At 43.5% G+C, this 17,617-nt stretch overlaps 1 protein-coding gene across 1 annotated transcript in view; it reads left to right on the forward strand.

Moving 5' to 3' along the window:
* LOC139280306 (phosphatase and actin regulator 4-like) overlaps positions 1-17,617 on the forward strand; it is a 53,631-nt gene that overhangs the window by 10,648 nt on the left and 25,366 nt on the right. Inside the window, exons 3-5 of the mRNA XM_070899976.1 lie at positions 3,954-4,034; positions 14,067-14,261; positions 16,587-16,901. Of these exons, the coding sequence (XP_070756077.1) occupies positions 3,954-4,034; positions 14,067-14,261; positions 16,587-16,901 (591 nt within the window). The remainder of the gene's footprint in view (positions 1-3,953; positions 4,035-14,066; positions 14,262-16,586; positions 16,902-17,617) is intronic.

The raw sequence follows: 17,617 nt of genomic DNA on the forward strand, positions 1-17,617 counted from the left end.
CCCCCCTTACCTCTCTCCCCCCCCCCCCCCCTCCCCCCCTCCCCCCCTCCCTTCCCCCCCCCCCCTCTCTCTCTCTCTCTCTCTCCTCTCTCCCTCCCTCTCCTCTCTCTCTCTCTCTCTTCTCTCTCTCCTCTCTCTCTCTCTCTCTCCTTTCTCCCCTCCCTCCCCCCCTCTCTCTCTCCCTCCCTCCCTCCCCCCTCTCTCTCCCTCCCTCCTCCCCCCTCTCTCTCCTCTCCCTCCCCCCCTCTCTCTCCTCCCTCCCCCTCCCTCCCTCCCTCTCCTCTCTCTCTCTCTCTCTCTCTCTCTCTCTCTCTCTCTCTCTCTCTCTCTCTCTCTCTCTCCCTCCCCCTCTCTCTCTCTCCTCCTCCCTCTCTCTCTCTCTCTCTCTCTCTCTCTCTCTCTCTCTCCCTCTCTCTCTCTCTCTCTCTCTCTCTCTCTCTCTCTCCCCCCTCCCGCTCAGCGACACGAACGGCTTTCTCTTCCCCCCCCCTCCCGCTCAGCGGCACAAACGGCTGCAGAATTCTCCCTGGCTGAAGCACTTTCACACAGGTAGGAAGATGGTTTATTTAATCTTTTCTTGGCTTATAAATGTTTATTCAGGTTGGATTTATTTGTATAATATTTGTAGAAGTATAAATAAGGATTTATTGTCGAATTTAATGAGTTCCCTCTTCCCCCCCCCCCCCCTCCCCCTCGTTCTGGACGCCTAATTTGTAACCTGCGCCTGATTTTTTAATGTGTAGAACAGGTTTTTTCAATTCTACAAAAATCTTCACTGGCTCCATTCTACTTTAGTTTGGAGTACATTTTCACTGTGGAAACTTTCAAATCAGGCGTCAGTGGCCGGACAAGCCCCCTTTTGAAGAAAAAATTCTGTTCTAAACTAGAACTGTTCTACCTGACTAGAACTGCAGAAAAAAAATGTGGAGAATTGCGATTTCTAAAATAGTCCGTTCTCCACCAGTTGCTCCTAAAAAATCAGGCGCGAATCATGTGGAAACTTGGGCCCCCTGTGCTGCATTTACTCACTAAGCCTTTCAGGGGAACTCCTGGTCCTGTGATTTAAATTATATTAAATATTCAGTCATGATCTAGCTCACTAATCTGCAGTTCCCAATAGCACAAGATAAAGGAAGGGTAATCTGTAAATTGTAAATATGTTTTGCATTTTGTCTTTATCAGATGTGCCATTGATGCAGCTGTTCCAATTGCAATTTAGGGGATCATTCATTTTTTTAAAAGTCTTAATCTGCTGTCGATTTAAATTAAGCAATCGAGCTTTTTTGAGTTTGGTCATTTTTAATTTGGCATTAAAAAAAATTTGTTTTTCAAATAAAACTCGGGCAATTTTCATTTAAGTAGATCTAATAAGAAAAGTAACGCTGGAATTTTCTGAAATAAAACGAATAATGCAGGTCAGTGAGCACCTGCCAAAAGAAAGTTAGCTCAGTATCTCGGGTGAATCATCAATTTTGACAAGGGATCTTCATCTGAAACGTTCACGTGTCCTTTTTTAGACATGTAAATATGATATAATATCTGCTTCTGAAAGTGCAATGTTACAAACACACGTTACAAAAGACCCTAAGCCAGTTTTTTTTTCACTTCAACCAAAAAATCCTTAATTGAAAGGGAAAAAATTAGATCTCTGCAGTCTAAGCTGTTGACGGGCAACAGTACTGTCAAAGAATGGTGCAGCACAGAAGGAGGCCATTCGGCCCATTGTGGCTGTGCTGGCTTATCCAATAGAGATGGAAATCGATCTCTGCAGACTCCAATCAAGGAGTGCATTCACGAAGATGTCACATTTGAAACTTTGAAAGGCAGCTTCTGGTTCAGAGACAGGGAGCATTAGAAATTCAGGGGGAAATGACTGCATTAACTGTGTCCTCATCGTGGGCGCAGTTTTTCAAAGAATGTTGTATATGTGTAGTAGAATCCTCATACATAAAGCACTTTATACCACTTCTCTGTGTCTCTCCTTAACATTGAATGAATTGCTGTCTGAGCCTCGACATGTATGTCACCATGTACTAGTGCCTTTACAGTAATTGACTGGTTTGATTTGAGTTTTATCTTAAACTCCATCTCAGCTGTTCTTAGCCGCCTCCTCTCCAGATTTATTGGCCTCCTGTGCATCCTAAACCTCTCCCTCCATTTGAATTGTCCTACCTATATTCATGGCTATCATCTTGACTTTGCCATTTCCTGTGGTTTCTGTACTCTTGTAGTCTTGGTCACTGGCATATCTGACCTCTTCCTTGTGCCCCTCACGATGCACATCTCCCTACCCTACTTTTCTCTGCATCTGTCTGAGAGAAAAACTCTCCTCCGTCTTTTACAATTACACTTTCAAACTCCCGATTGCCTAGCCTTTGGCATTCCATTTGTGGCAATGCGTCAGCAGTTGTTGATTTGCTCAGCCATTCCCTGAGCACCTTTTATGCCCTTGCTCCCAGGAAAACATTTACACTCTCCCAATATTCCCCCTTGTATAGTCTCCCTCAAGTACAAGGATGGCAGGCTTGAGTATATCTGGCACACACCTATTTTGGCCGTTCATCCCCAGATCTGGCTCGATCACATCAAGCTCTATCTGGCTTCACTCTCCCCTGCCAAAGCCACTACTCCAGGATGATCCTATGGTAACTCCGGGCTTCTTTTCTCCACCCTCACCTCCAAGTGTGAGAGCTCATAGTCTTCTTTACACCATCTGTACAGTTGCCTCTTGTGCCTACCCGCTCCCCTTTCCCAACAAGCCAAGCATCCTCCAGCTCTACCTGGCACAGCCATGAATCTGCGCGTCTTTTTTTTTGTTTGTTTCTCTCCCATCTCCCCTCAAGCCCTTTTCAAACTCGCCTCGTCCACGATTGAATGCACTTAAATCAAGTAAGTTCAGATACAGTATTTAGGGGTCCATTTTACATTTCTTCTGGGATTTTTGTCATTCAGTTCTTCTATGCAGCATTATTGTCTCACGAATCTCAGTAAAGTGCAATGGTAAGCGGGTAAAATTTTCAAACTTTCTCCACCAGAATCATGAAAAACACCCAGCAAAACACAGTTACACATTTTGTCCTTCCAACTTGGGTTGTGTTTTGGAGAGCATTTTGAGCTGTGCAAGACTAGTGCAGTACTGGCGGTGATAGTGCTAGAAGATGATCGGTGAAGAATTCATACAAGAAGCAAAATTCAAAATACTGCAGAAGCTGGAAAAATGAAATGAACAGAAAACACTGGAGGTACTCAGCAGGTCAGGCAGAAGACACAAGATTCGGTTCTGAAAGGTTTTATACCTGAACCATCAACTGTCTTGTGTTTTCTCGATGGGTGCTGTCTGACCTGCGTACCTCCAGCATGCTTTGTTTTGTTTTGTACTAGCACAAGGCTCAAGTGCTTTGATTGAAGTGATTGTTTTCTTTGTTGGAGGATATTGGTCCCAACACGCTGAATAAGTCCTGTGACAATGTTGTGTAGGGCCACTGTGTAGCTTTGAAAGTACCAGAATGCTTAAACGACCTCCAATTGTATAAGTGCCTAAAGCTTTGAATGCCTTGTTATATTGAAGATGCCACAAACTGTTTTCATTGATTGAGTCATTGGATTCGAAGAATGGTGCAAGACTATTTGGCCCATTGTGCCTGTGCTGGCTCTCAGAGCTATCCACTTAATCCCATTCCTAACCCTTTCTTCATACTCTCTCTCGAATTTTTATTTGTCAAATATTTAACCATTTTTCTTACAAAAGCTCCTATGGATTCTGCTCCCACCATTGTTTCTGGCAGGGCATTCCATGACCTAAGAATCCTCTGTAAAGAATTTCTCCTAGCCTCTCCCTTCGTTGTTTTGCTTGTGATTTGAGTTTTAACGTGTACTTCACAATGTCACTAAGGGAGTTTGTGGAGAACCATTTATCTGAAATTCTGTTCACGGACCTGTTTTTATAATTCCAGTTTTGGACAGGAAGTTATCTGTGAGACAAAGCAGAGCTGAACTGGTTAAGAAGGGAGTGTTGAAAGAGATTCCTGAACAAGGCAAGTATAATGTGCACAGAATGAAGAGAGATTTGAAATATTTGGATTTAATTAACAGTCAAATCAGTTGTTGAACAAGCTGGATCCCTCCCTCTCACCCAAACCCTTTGAGGAACATCCTGATTGAGTGGCCTTTATACAGCGATGTAGTGTTGTCCCCAGGATTTCATGAAGGCATAATTTTGGAGTTGTGAAATTTTTATCGGGTTTCCAGTTGATGTGTGAAAAGTACTCAGCACATTATAGACTTGGATTATGTCTGGAGAGAACATTTGAAGCTGTACACCAGGATGAGGTACTGGTTGTTACAAGTCTGTCATTGGCACCAACAAATTGAGGCAATAAATGAAAGATGCAACTAACAGACTAGCGTGATTTAAAAAATATATATATATCTATATTCCTATACTGTTTCGGTGCTAATGCACCAAAGCCCGGTGACAACAGTAATAGCAGTTCCTTTAACAAACCTGATAATTTGGCACTTAGCTGCAGCTCAGCATGATTGCTGCAGATCAGCTGGTAGCCAAAGTTAAATATAGATAGAGCAAGCAATTTGGTGTGGCATGTTCTCCTGTGACAAATCCAATGAATTGTCAATTTGGCTCGTAAAGAATTCAGGAGAACTTCTTTACCCAGAGAGTGGTTAGAATGTGGAACTTGGTATTGAGGGAAATAGCATAGATGCATTTAAGGGGAAGCTAGATAAGTACGCACGAGAAAGAAAGCAATAGAATGATATGCTGATGGGGTTCGATGAAGGAGGCTCTTGTGGAGCATAAACGCCAGCATGGAGCAGTTGGGCCAAATGGCTGCCTTTCTGTACTGTAAATTCTGTGTGATTTTTATAATCTGGAATGCACTGCTTGAAGCGGATTCAATAGTAACCTTCAAGTGGAATTGGATGTATACTTGAAATGGTAACATTTGCATAGATATGGGGGGAAAGTAGGAGAGTGGGACTAATTGGATAGCTATTTCAAAGTGACGTCACAGGCACGATGGGCCAAATGGCAGCCTCCTGTGTTGTCTGATGCTATGGTATTCTTTAATTGTGAGGGGCTTCAGAACGATTCGAGAGAATTGGCAACCCGAGTTCAAACTGACTGTGGAAATGTTAGTTTTTAGTGCTGTGAAGTTGATGAGTCTCATGTTTTTTTTGCATTGTGTCATTTTAAGTCATTTATATCACATGGGATTGGAAGATCGAGAGCAATAAAAAGGTTTTTTGCCCGATGTGGGGGAGAATCCTGTCACATGAGAGGCAGACAGTCAGGAGTACATTTGGTGTGAGGCAGAAAGTTGCACAGGGTTGGAATGTGTTCGAGACAGGTAACAAAGAGTTCTGATTTAAGCCGTATATGGATATTGGAACCCTAATATAGTGGACTTGGCCTGTAATTCACCTGCTCATCGTGGCTGTCCTCTTTCTAGTGCCCATCGATCATCCTCTTCAAGCTAAATTAGTTTGTTGAGGGGGGAGGGCCTCTTGGGTATGATGACATGGTGTTATTTTTCCTCATTGAGTGTCGCTGCTTTGCTAAGAAGCAAAACGAGAGAGAAACACTAGTGAATACAGGGACTGTAAAATTTGATTGTCATTTGCGACTCTGGGATAGAGTTGGGAGCAGGTTATTGGTGTGGAATTCCATGCTGTTTAGTAACTTGTAGCATTCTTGGTGGGAAATCCTTGCGCTGGGGTAGGGGGCGTGAGGGGAGCAACGGTTGTATTTGTGATATAAGTGTAGCACAGAAAAGGTTGGGGTATATGTGAGCTGTCGTGAGAGGGGTTTCGGGGCAAGATTTTTCAGGGGGATGGTAGGGAAGTCCACTGATATCCCCATTAACTGGCTCCCAAGTTATGTTAGCACTGTAGTATCCAAAACCATGATGATGTCTGGTTGTGCCTGATGACTGTATGGTGGGGGAAGCGACAGATTTTACTGTTCGTGTGATACTGCATTGTGTGCCAATGTTGTTGTACTGGCTCGCTGAGGTTGTCTGATGGCAGAAACTCTTGCAAATCTCTGGTTAGGCCTCAACTGGAGTATTGTGTACAATTCTGGCCACACACAATAGGAAGGATATCAAGGCCCTGGAGAGGGTACAGAGGGGGTTTACCAGGATTGAGGGAGTTCAGTTATGCGGAGAGATTGGAGAAGCTGGGATTGTTCTCCTTAGAGCAGAGAAAGTTAAAGGGAGATCTGATAGAGGTATTCACAATTATGAGGGGTTATGATAGAGAAAGTAGAGAGAAACTACTTCCTCTAGCAAGTGGGTCAGTAACCAGAGATCATAGCTTTAAAATAATTGGCACAAGCTCTAGAGGGGCAATTAGAAGAAATTTCTTCACACAGGATTGTTAAGATCTGATTCGCACTATCTGAAGGGCGGTGGCGTCTGATTCCATAGGAACTTTTGAAAGTCAATTGGGCATGTACTTGAGGACTAATTTGCATGGTTATGACAAAATGAGCTGGTGTATGGGACTAATTTCTACCACTTTCAAAGAACCGGCACAGGTTCGATGGGCCGAATAGCCTCCTGTGCTGCAAGATTCTATCATTCTAAACCCAATATTGCTGCATTAAGGGGCCACCTTGTGAAATGTCCGACTTGAACATTTTGACAACTTCAGGTTGCATATTTACTTACATATAGACTCGCACCGTTACATTAAAAAAAATTAAAGTACTAAATACCGAATAGAGCTCTTTAAAGTTATGAAGGGGTTTGATAGATGTAGAGATGTTTTTGCTTGTGGAGGAGACCACAACTAGTGGTCATAAATATAAGATAGTCACTAATAAATCCAATAGGGAATTCAGGAGAAACCTCTTTACTCTGTGGTTAGAATGTGGAACTCGCTACCCCAAGGAGTAGTTGAGGCGAATAGCATGACTGCATTTAAGGGGAAGCTAAATTAGTACCAGAGGGAAAAAGGAGTATGCAGAAACAGTTAGATAAAGTATGGTGGGAGGAGGCTCGCGTGGAACATAAATACCAACATGGGCCAAATGGCCTGTTTCTGTGCTAATAATTCACTGTAGTTCTATGAAGATGGGCCTCAAGTTTGAGGTGCCAATATGGTATTTTCCATCGCTCTGGGTCATGAGCCAACTACTGGCCAGCTCTGAATATTTCTAAAACCAAAAAGGAAAGTGTGTGTGCTGAAAACCAGTTAATGACCTGCTCAAAGATAACAATCCGTGCTTCCTCAATGAAATAATTGTCCAAGAAGCTGTCGTACAGATTGCCTCTACTGAAGCATTAGTTCTGATGCTGATCCTGTACACATTTTATTCCTGAACTGATGGGCAATTTCACCACACACAATCTTTTTTTTTGGCCTACTGAGTCTCTCAGAAATCCATCCTATGTTGGATCTTGCAGGACTGCTGACTGGCTACTCTGCTTGTACAATGGTCACAGGCTTGTTATAACTTAAGGTACACATATAACTACGATTTCAACTCTGCAGGTTTAAAACTGCTTTGACTTTTTTTTTTAAAGAGAAGCTGGGGTTCTCCTTAGAGCAGAGAAGGTTGAGAGCAGATTTAATAGAGGTGTTCAAAATCATGAGGGATCTAGATCGAGAGAAACAGTTCCCATTGGTGGAAGAGTTGCGAACCAGAGGACACAGATTTAAGGTGATTGGCAAAAGAACCAAAGGCGACATGAGGAAAAACTTTTTTATGCAGTGAGTGGTTAGGATCTGGAATACACTGCCTGAAAGGGTGGTGGAGGCAGACTCAATTGTGGCTTTCAAAAGGGTATTAGTACCTGAAGGAAAAGAATGTGCAGGGCTACGGAGAAAGGGCGAAGAAGTGGAACGAGCTGAACTGCTCTTCGAGAACCGGCACGGGCTCGACGGGCCGAATGGCCTCCTTCTGTGCTGTAACCATTCTATGATTCTAATATTGTAGTATGCAAAAGCGCAGTTAGCAGTAAAGGTAATTTAGAAAGGGGCTGAGGGTGCTGAAAGCGCAGCTTGTTCCTATGGGAACATTATGATTTTTTTTGACACTTGATTTTCTGCAATTATTGGTATTTTGGAGACTGTTGTAGTTCAGAGTATTTTTATTGATATATAAAATGTATCACCAATCCCTATTTTATTTTCAAAATGTGGCTATATCATAAGTACAGCGACAGGAATTATCGAATAAAACCAGTCACGCCAGTGAGCATCCACCTTATTTTATTAAGAAAAAGTGTTGGCAACTAGAATTTTGAAGAAAGTAAAATTTCACAAAGACTGACATGCCCTAGAAGTTCCTTTTTGAGGAAAATCATTTTTTAGTAGATGCATTTTAGCAACTTGTTGTATATAACTTCTTTGGGGTAAACACTAAGTAGACTAGTATAAAGGGTTGAGAAAATGTATGGCGGTATGAAGAAATAAGAAGAAACTGTTTCCACTGGCAGGAGGGTCAGTTTCCTGACCACAGAGTTAAGTTATTTGGTAAGTGAGCCAGGGGGAAGATGAGGAGAACGCTTTTTTTTTTAAAAAGTGGCACTTTCTGGGCGCACTGCCTGAATTGGTGGGGGGGAGAGCAGATTCAGTAGTAACTTTCGAAAGGGAATTGGATATATACTTTAAAAGGAAACATTTGCAGCATTATGGGGAAAGAGCAGGGAAATGGGTCTAATTGGACAGTTCTTTCAGAGCCAGGACAGTCATGATTGGCCAAATGGCCGCCTCCTGTGCTATACAATTCTATAAACATACATGTAATTGGGACTCGGAAGCCAACAGCTCATTTTAATTTGTTTCTGCTTGCGCCCAACAAACAACTGGAAATAATATCTGGTTCCAGTCCCAGTCATCAACATATTTGTTTCTGATGAGCTCCAGTCCCACCTTTGAAATGATCTGATTGGTTTAATACCAGCAACCTCCACTACCAGTGATAAAAGCTGTTCCTTCTCACAATACGCTGATGGACTGACACGTGGGGTTGAGAAGCTCACAGTCTGTTTTTATGTCGCTGGCAAGGCCGGCATTTATTGCTCATCCCGAGTTGCCCAGCGAAAGTTGTGGGCCGCCTTCTTGAACCGCTGCAGTCTGTGTGGTGAAGGTATCTTCACAGTGCTGTTGGGTAGGGAGTTGCAGGATTTTGATCCGGTGATAATGAAGCAGCGGCGATATGTGTCCCCAGTTGGAATGGTGTGCGACTTGGAGGTGATGGTGTTTCCATGCACCGACTTCCCTTGTCCTCCAATGTGATGGAGGTGCTGCCGAGGATGCCTTGGCGAATTGCTGCAGTACGAGTTTTAAGGGAAGGGGAAGAATACACTTGGAACTGGTACATGATCAGAATTCACTGTTACAAATTATGAAGGGTTTTCATGAGTTTTTTGCTGGTTGGAGATTCAGTCATTGGAAAGCATAAAATGAAGAGCATCAAAATAATAAACTGAGGTTGGGAGAAATTCCTGTATGCGGTGAGTTAGAAACATAGAAAATAGGTGCAGGAGTAGGCCATTCGGCCCTTCTAGCCTGCACCGCCATTCAATGAGTTCATGGCTGAACATGCAACTTCAGTACCCCATTCCTGCTTTCTCGCCATACCCCTTGATCCCCCTAGTAGTAAGGACTTCATCTAACTCCTTTTTGAATATATTTAGTGAATTGGCCTCAACTACTTTCTGTGGTAGAGAATTCCACAGGTTCACCACTCTCTGGGTGAAGAAGTTTCTCCTCATCTCGGTCCTAAATGGCTTACCCTTTATCCTTAGACTGTGTCCCCTGGTTCTGGACTTCCCCAACATTGGGGACATTCTTCCTGCATCTAACCTGTCTAAATCCATCAGAATTTTAAATGTTTCTATGAGGTCCCCTCTCATTCTTCTGAACTCCAGTGAATACAAGCCCAGTTGATCCAGTCTTTCTTGATAGGTCAGTCCCGCCATCCCGGGATTCAGTCTGGTGAACCTTCGCTGCACTCCCTCAATAGCAAGAATGTCCTTCCTCAGGTTAGGAGAATAAAACTGTACACAATACTCCAGCTGTGGCCTCACCAAGGCCCTGTACAACTGCAGCAACACCTCCCTGCCCCTGTACTCAAATCCCCTCGCTATGAAGGCCAACATGCCATTTGCTTTCTTAAGCGCCTGCTGTACCTGCATGCCAACTTTCAATGACTGATGTACCATGATAACAAGGTCTCGTTGCACCTCCCCTTTTTTTAAAAAGTGGGGTTACATTGGCTACCTTCCACTCGATAGGAACTGATCCAGAGTCAATGGAATGTTGGAAAATGACTCAATGCATCCGCTATTTCCAAGGCCACCTCCTTAAGTACTCTGGGATGCAGTCCATCAGGCCCTGGGGATTTATCGGCCTTCAATCCCATCAATTTCCCCAACACAATTTCCCGACTAATAAGGATTTCCCTCAGCTCCTCCTCCTCCTTACTAGACCCTCTGACCCCTTTTATATCCGGAAGGTTGTTTGTGTCCTCCTTAGTGAATACCGAACCAAAGTACTTGTTCAATTGGTCCGCCATTTCTCTGTTCCCCGTTATGACTTCCCCTGATTCTGACTGCAGGGGACCTACGTTTGTCTTTACTAACCTTTTTCTCTTTACATATCTATAGAAACTTTTGTAATCCGTCTTAATGTTCCCTGCAAGCTTCTTCTCGTACTCCATTTTCCCTGCCCTAATCAAACCCTTTGTCCTCCTCTGCTGAGTTCTAAGTTTCTCCCAGTCCCCGGGTTCGCTGCTATTTCTGGCCAATTTGTATGCCACTTCCTTGGCTTTAATACTATCCCTGATTTCCCTTGATAGCCACGGTTGATCCACCTTCCCTTTTTTATTTTTACGCCAGACAGGAATGTACAATTGTTGTAGTTCATCCATGTCTCTAAATGTCTGCCATTGCCCATCCACAGTCAACCCCTTCAGTATCATTCGCCAATCTATCCTAGCCAATTCACGCCTCATACCTTCAAAGTTACCCTTCTTTAAGTTCTGGACCATGGTCTCTGAATTAACTGTTTCATTCTCCATCCTAATGCAGAATTCCACCATATTATGGTCACTCTTCCCCAAGGGGCCTCGCACAACGAGATTGCTAATTAATCCTCTCTCATTACACAACACCCAGTCTAAGATGGCCTCCCCCCTAGTTGGTTCCTCGACATATTGGTCTAGAAAACCATCCCTTATGCACTCCAGGAAATCCTCCTCCACCGTATTGCTTCCAGTTTGGTTAGCCCAATCTATGTGCTTATTAAAGTCACCCATTATAACTGCTGCACCTTTATTGCATGCACCCCTAATTTCCTGTTTGATGCCCTCCCCAACATCACTACTACTGTTTGGAGGTCTGTACACAGCTCCCACTAACGTTTTTTGCCCTTTGGTGTTCTGCAGCTCTACCCATATAGATTCCACATCATCCAAGCTAATGTCCTTCTTAACTATTGCATTAATCTCCTCCTTAACCAGCAATGCTACCCCACCTCCTTTTCCTTTTATTCTATCCTTCCTGAATGTTGAATACCCCTGGATGTTGAGTTCCCAGCCCTGATCATCCTGGAGCCACGTCTCTGTAATCCCAATCACATCATATTTGTTAACATCTATTTGCACAGTTAATTTATCCACCTTATTACGGATACTCCTTGCATTAAGACACAAAGCCTTCAGGCTTGTTTTTTTTAACACCCTTTGTCCTTTTAGAATTTTGCTGTACAGTGGCCCTTTTTGTTCTTTGCCTTGGGTTTCTCTGCCCTCCACTTTTCCTCATCTCCTTTCTGTCTTTTGCTTTTGTCTCCTTTTTGTTTCCCATCCCCCTGCCATATTAGTTTAACTCCTCCCCAACAGCACTAGCAAACATCTCGGTCCTAAATGGCTTACCCCTTATCCTTAGACTGTGACCCCTGGTTCTGGACTTCCCCAACATTGGGAACATTCTTCCTGCATCTAACCTGTCTAAACCTGTCAGAATTTTAAACGTTTCTATGAGATCCCCTCTCATTCTTCTGAACTCCAGTGAATACAAGCCCAGTTGATCCAATCTTTCTTGATAGGTCAGTCCCGCCATCCCGGGAATCAGTCTGGTGAACCTTCGCTGCACTCCCTCAATAGCAAGAATGTCCTTCCTACATGGAATGTCCGGTCAGAAAGAGTGGTGGTAGCAGAACCTCATGACTGATTTTAACAAGGAAAGGAATATGTATTTGAAAATGAAAAGTTAATGAGTGCATGGGGAAAAGAGCAGGAGGATGGGAGGAAGTGGATATCTTTTTCACGGGCATTGCTGCCGAGGTCGGCTACATGGCATTCTCTGCTGAAAAATATTATGAATCTGTTAATTCAAGATTTTCTTTAATCACACCTCAGTGAAGCGCTTTGAGATGCTTTTCTGCATTAAAGGAGCTAGATAATTGCAAGTAGTTTGTTATAATCAGTTGAAATATAATTTGTAGTGACTGGCTGAAGATGGTTTGCAGCACAGGGATGAGGAGGAAACTCCGCAGTCGGAGTGTTCTGGGAATACCTGAAAATAAAGGAAAGGAAGACGATAAACTGAAGAGGCGTAACTGTCCCCATCTCTTCCCGCCCCCAATAAACAAAATACAAATGGATTTTATTCTTGATGCCAGCGTCCCTGCTGAGGACTAATTGTCAACTTGCAACTTCCTGTCAATTTAGTGCGTTACTTTCTGATGCAAGTAGGGTTGCCAACCCTCCCGGATTGTCCTGGAGTCTTTAGAAATTAAAGATTGGTCTCCTGAACACTGCTTCCAGCAACTGGAGAAAAGTCATGAGGGCATTTTTTTTAAAATAAAGTGAGATTTTTGCCATTTACTTTGAATATTTTTGTTTTACACAAATATCAGAGATGGGGAGGGGTGCAAGGCTGTTTGATTGACAAGTCGAGAATATCCAATCGGGTAACAGAGTCCGTCCACTTGGCCGTGGGAAGGCAGAGCACTTTGAGGATGGGCATGTCAGGCAACCAATGGTGGTAGTGTGGGGGCGGGCGGTTAGAGGCAGGATGGCCATGTGATGACCCCGTCCAACCAGAGTTGGCAACCCAAGATGCTTGATGGTCTCTATGCTTCAGGGTGGTAACTGGGTGCACCAGTGTGCTGGAATGCAGGCCGGTTCTCCAGCTCGACTGAGTGACCAGCCTCGGAGGAGGATCTTGGTGCTGATCAGCTCCTGTTTGCAGCACCAGCTTCACCACTATTCAGGGGAACATTTTTTGACCAACTTTGTTTGGATGCGGAAAAGAACAGGAAGAATATCGGAGTAATCTGCAGAGAGGGCTTTGGCCTCTTGAAAGGACAATACTGTGAGAGGCCAAAGGGCATAGCTATTAACAATGCAGTGAGACTGGAAAAGATGATGATGAGCACTGATGCAATCAGATGAGACTGCCAAACAGATAGAGATGGACCAAAATACACAGGAGAGGTGAAGACAGATTGAGAAAGGTAAGGTACCGGCTGTGTCTATTTAGAGAGAGAGTAGATACTAGACAGGAATTTATGTGACCATGCTGTACGAGCAATAACTGAGATACACTTTGAGAGAACAGGTTGGTTATAAGACATTTCTTTTGTGTGTCCCAAGTATTATTTTGTTTGCACTCTTGGTTTACAGAGAGAAAAGATGTTAAGCAATGGCTCACTGGCGACCTCATAGAATCACACAGCACAGAAGGAGGCCATTCAGTCCATCATGCCTGTGCCAGCGCTTTGAAAGAGCGATCCAATTAGTCCCACTCCCTGCTCTTTCCCCCAGAGCCCTGCAAATTTCTCCTTTTCAATTATACAACCAATCCCCTTTTGAAAGTTACCATTGAATCTGCTTCCACCAGTCTTTCTGGCCATGCATTCCTGAGTATAACTCACTGCGTAAAGAAAATTCTCCACATCCCCCCCTCTGGTTCTTGGGCCAATTACCTTAAATCTGTGTCCTCTGGTTACCGACCCTCGTGCCAGTGGAAACAGTTTCTCCTTATCTTCTCTTACCAAAAACTTACCAGGCTTCTCTTTCTTCCTTTCTACAGATGGGGAAATTAACAGCAAACCTGCCCAAAACAGTACACTGAAGAATGGGCACACGGTCCCCGTGGGTGAGCTGTCTCCCTCAAAAGAGGTTGAACCAGCTGCCAGAGGTGAAAAAAGGTCGAGTGTTTCAAAAGCTCCACAGGAAGCCGAGGGGAGAACGAGGAGCACCGCTGAGGAACCCCAAAAAACTAAAGGTAGGAAATCAAAGCGATGATTTTTTTCTAAAACTCAAAATCTTTGTTTCACTGAGTTTTATCTTAAGTCGCTAATTAAAACATCCATCGTTGCTATTTTACATAATGTGTGGTACGATGACCAAAAGAAAAAGCTTGTCTCATTTTGGTGCAGTATAAATGACACTGGCGTGCAGTACTTGAAAGTTTACTGTGCATTTTCAAACATTTCAAGTTGTAAGTCTAGTAAACCTCATGGCTGCAGGACACGATGGCCTTATCTCGCCCATGCATGTTATTTTTCCAAGTTTTCTGACTGCAAACTGTCGCACTAAGTAAATGTTTGAGTTTGAGTGGCTGATTGGTCCCCTGTCACACATTCAAGTGACATCAACACAGTCCAGTATCATACGACTGTATATTATATTTTAAGCATAATTTATCACAATTTGTGTCTTTTTGATTATTTGTTTTGACAGCTTCGGTAATTAAATTTGCTGCACAAAAGGAGGCCATTCGACCCATTGTGCTTCTGCTGGTGCTAGCTATTATACCGGAGCTGTCTACTTCAATTTTACTTCCATGCCCTTTCTCTGTACCTTCTTATATAATTATTTGATTCCCTTTTAACTGAACAATTAACTTAAGATAAGATTTGGTTGTCATCATCATAGGCAGTCCCTCGGAATCGAGGAAGACTTGCTTCCACTCTAAAAATGAGTCCTTAGGTGGCTGTACAGCCCAATATGAGAGCCACAGTCCCTGTCACAAGTGGGACAGATAGTCGTTGAGGGAAGGAGTGGGTGGGACTGGTTTGCTACACGCTCTTTCCGTTGCCTGCGCTTGATTTCTGCATGCTCTCAGCGATGAGAGCACGAATCATGGCAGTGGAGTGTGTAATCTACATTCAAGAAATTAAGACCATTTTGAATATCTGACTTAGAAAGCTGAAAACCAGTCCAGGTGTATAATTGGTGCCTGTTCCTTCATATGCCTTGGTGTCTCAATCCTAAGCAGGGTAGAACAATGCAAAACATATTTTGTGTGACCAAGTTTCTTTATAATGCTGTACCACTTGTCAAATTCCTTTTTTTTTTTTGCTTGATTTACTGAGCTAATTGAAAATATTGGTATTCAAGTCGATGAGCAGTACTGTGAAGTCCCTCAGGTTTTTACAATGACTGACCAACATGGGGTTTCCCTATCACAATACCCTGGGCCGCTGCTAGGATTTTGGCATGAGATGCAAAATTGTACAGAAATCTTGAGGCTGCCTTTATTTTGTAGAAGAAATGTAATATATTTCAACAAGTTATAACTTCCCCCCCACCTCATATAAAAGGAATATGATCACTGGCATTAACATGAGGTTACAGTAAGCAGGTCCAGTTGAAGAACCAAGTACAGCCACGCTGGACCAGATGGCGACCTGCTACACTGAACGTTTTCACTTTTGACCAAAGGTTTAGCCTCTTTGAGGTGATCAACACATCTGTGAGGACTGTAAGCCCCCTTTTTAGAGTGGTCAATTGCCCATTAACTGGAGAGGAAAAAAGTTGTGAAGGTTGTTGATTTACACAGTAACTTAAAAACGCATAGCAACCGCCTGGCATCCACACTTGGAAGAAACAGAAGGGTGCAACATACCAGAGTAAAGGAAATTGAGCTTAAGAATAGGCTCACTTATTGTGACCATTTGTAATTTTTTTCCACCATAGGTGTAGGTGCTTTGCCCTTGACCTACATTGGCTCCCGTTCCCACAAAGCCACAGTTTAAAAATTCTCATCCTTGTTTTCAAATCCTTCCATGGCCTTGCCTCTCCCTATCTCTGTAACCTCCTTCAGCCCTACAACCCTCCGACATCTCTGTGCTCCTCTGAGGAACGCAGAGATCCCGGGGGGGGAGGAGGGTTTGTACGGATGGAGTAGGTTACAGAGATGGGGAGGCAAGATCATCAAGGGTGATGTGAGAAAAAACACATTCCATTTGATTCTAAGCAAGGACATGGTGCAGTGTAATACACTGTGCACTCCTGTGGTGGTGTATTTCCTCCTGCCCGATTGATAAACTTTTTTTTTAGAAAGGGGCATTGTCCACCTGGAAGTGTTTGGTAAACCATGTTTTTCGTTCCAATATTGTAATTCAAAACATTGAGAGCATGCGCCACACTGCACCCCTGACACTGCTTCAAACATAAGTTTGCCAATTTTTAGTGAAAGCTGTGCTTTTTTAATAAGAGGTATCAGTGCGTGAGTGTTGAGCTTACGATTGTGATTTTTGTGCTCGTGTCCATGTTTTCCCAGTTTTACGCTTCCTCTTGTTTTCTTTTTCCTATTTTTACCCAGCAGAGCCTTCGGAGAGACGTCCTGCGTCAGATATGGAGTCCATGCGTGATCAGAAACAGGCTTTGCTTCCTCCTAAAAGACCTTTGTCAGCTCCCACTCTGGACGCAGGCGAGGGGCAAGTGAGAGAACCTGGAGCCAATGTGACCGCCTCCAAGGATGTTTCTTCCATTATTTCCTCCTTCTCTACTTCCTGTTCCACCACTACCACCAATACCACTGACTCTTTGGGCACTACCACCACCACCACCACAGCCCCTGCCAAACAACCTCCCATCCCACCTCCAAAACCCAACCGGAATAGCAATCCTTTGTTTGGTGAGTCTCTGCATACCACTGCACAGCGCACTTTTCAAAATAAGCTGCAGGACGAATTTTATCTTGAAATGGAAAACAATTACAAATGTCGTTTATTTCTTTAATGATTTGGGAATGTCAGAAGACACTTTCCCTAGGAGGCTGTCTTCATGGTCTACCATTGAATTGAATTTTCAAACCTGTCTGAACTATACACCTTGCTAATTAGTGAAAAGAGTTGCTTCAAATGGGAAATGGATTTTTCTCCCCTTCCAAATGAAATTGGATCTCTTGGGAGTCCTGAGTGCAGGTTACTACTTTGTCTTTGAGTGTAGTGGATATATGCTGTTGAGAGATCGGGGTAGACAAACACAGGATTAACCGTTCCAACAAAATGGGCCACTCTAATTGATTGGGTGCAGGTAGGGCCAATGGATATTCTTGCTGAACGACACTCGTTCTGGATTTGGTGTGATTATATACTTTCACAATAATGCAAGATTGACCTAACATCCAGGGATATTCAACATTCAGGAAGGACAGAAAGGAAAAGGAGGTCGGGTAGCGTTGCTGGTTAAAGAGGAAATTAACGCAATAGTAAGGAAGGACATTAGTTTGGATGATGTGCAATCTGTATGGGTGGAGCTGCGGAATACCAAAGGGCAGAAAACGCTAGTGGGAGTTGTGTACAGACCACCAAACAGTAGTAGTGAGGTTGGGAACAGCATCAAACAAGA

The sequence above is a fragment of the Pristiophorus japonicus genome, chromosome 14 (assembly GCF_044704955.1).
Source record: "Pristiophorus japonicus isolate sPriJap1 chromosome 14, sPriJap1.hap1, whole genome shotgun sequence".
Taxonomy (NCBI): domain Eukaryota; kingdom Metazoa; phylum Chordata; class Chondrichthyes; family Pristiophoridae; genus Pristiophorus; species Pristiophorus japonicus.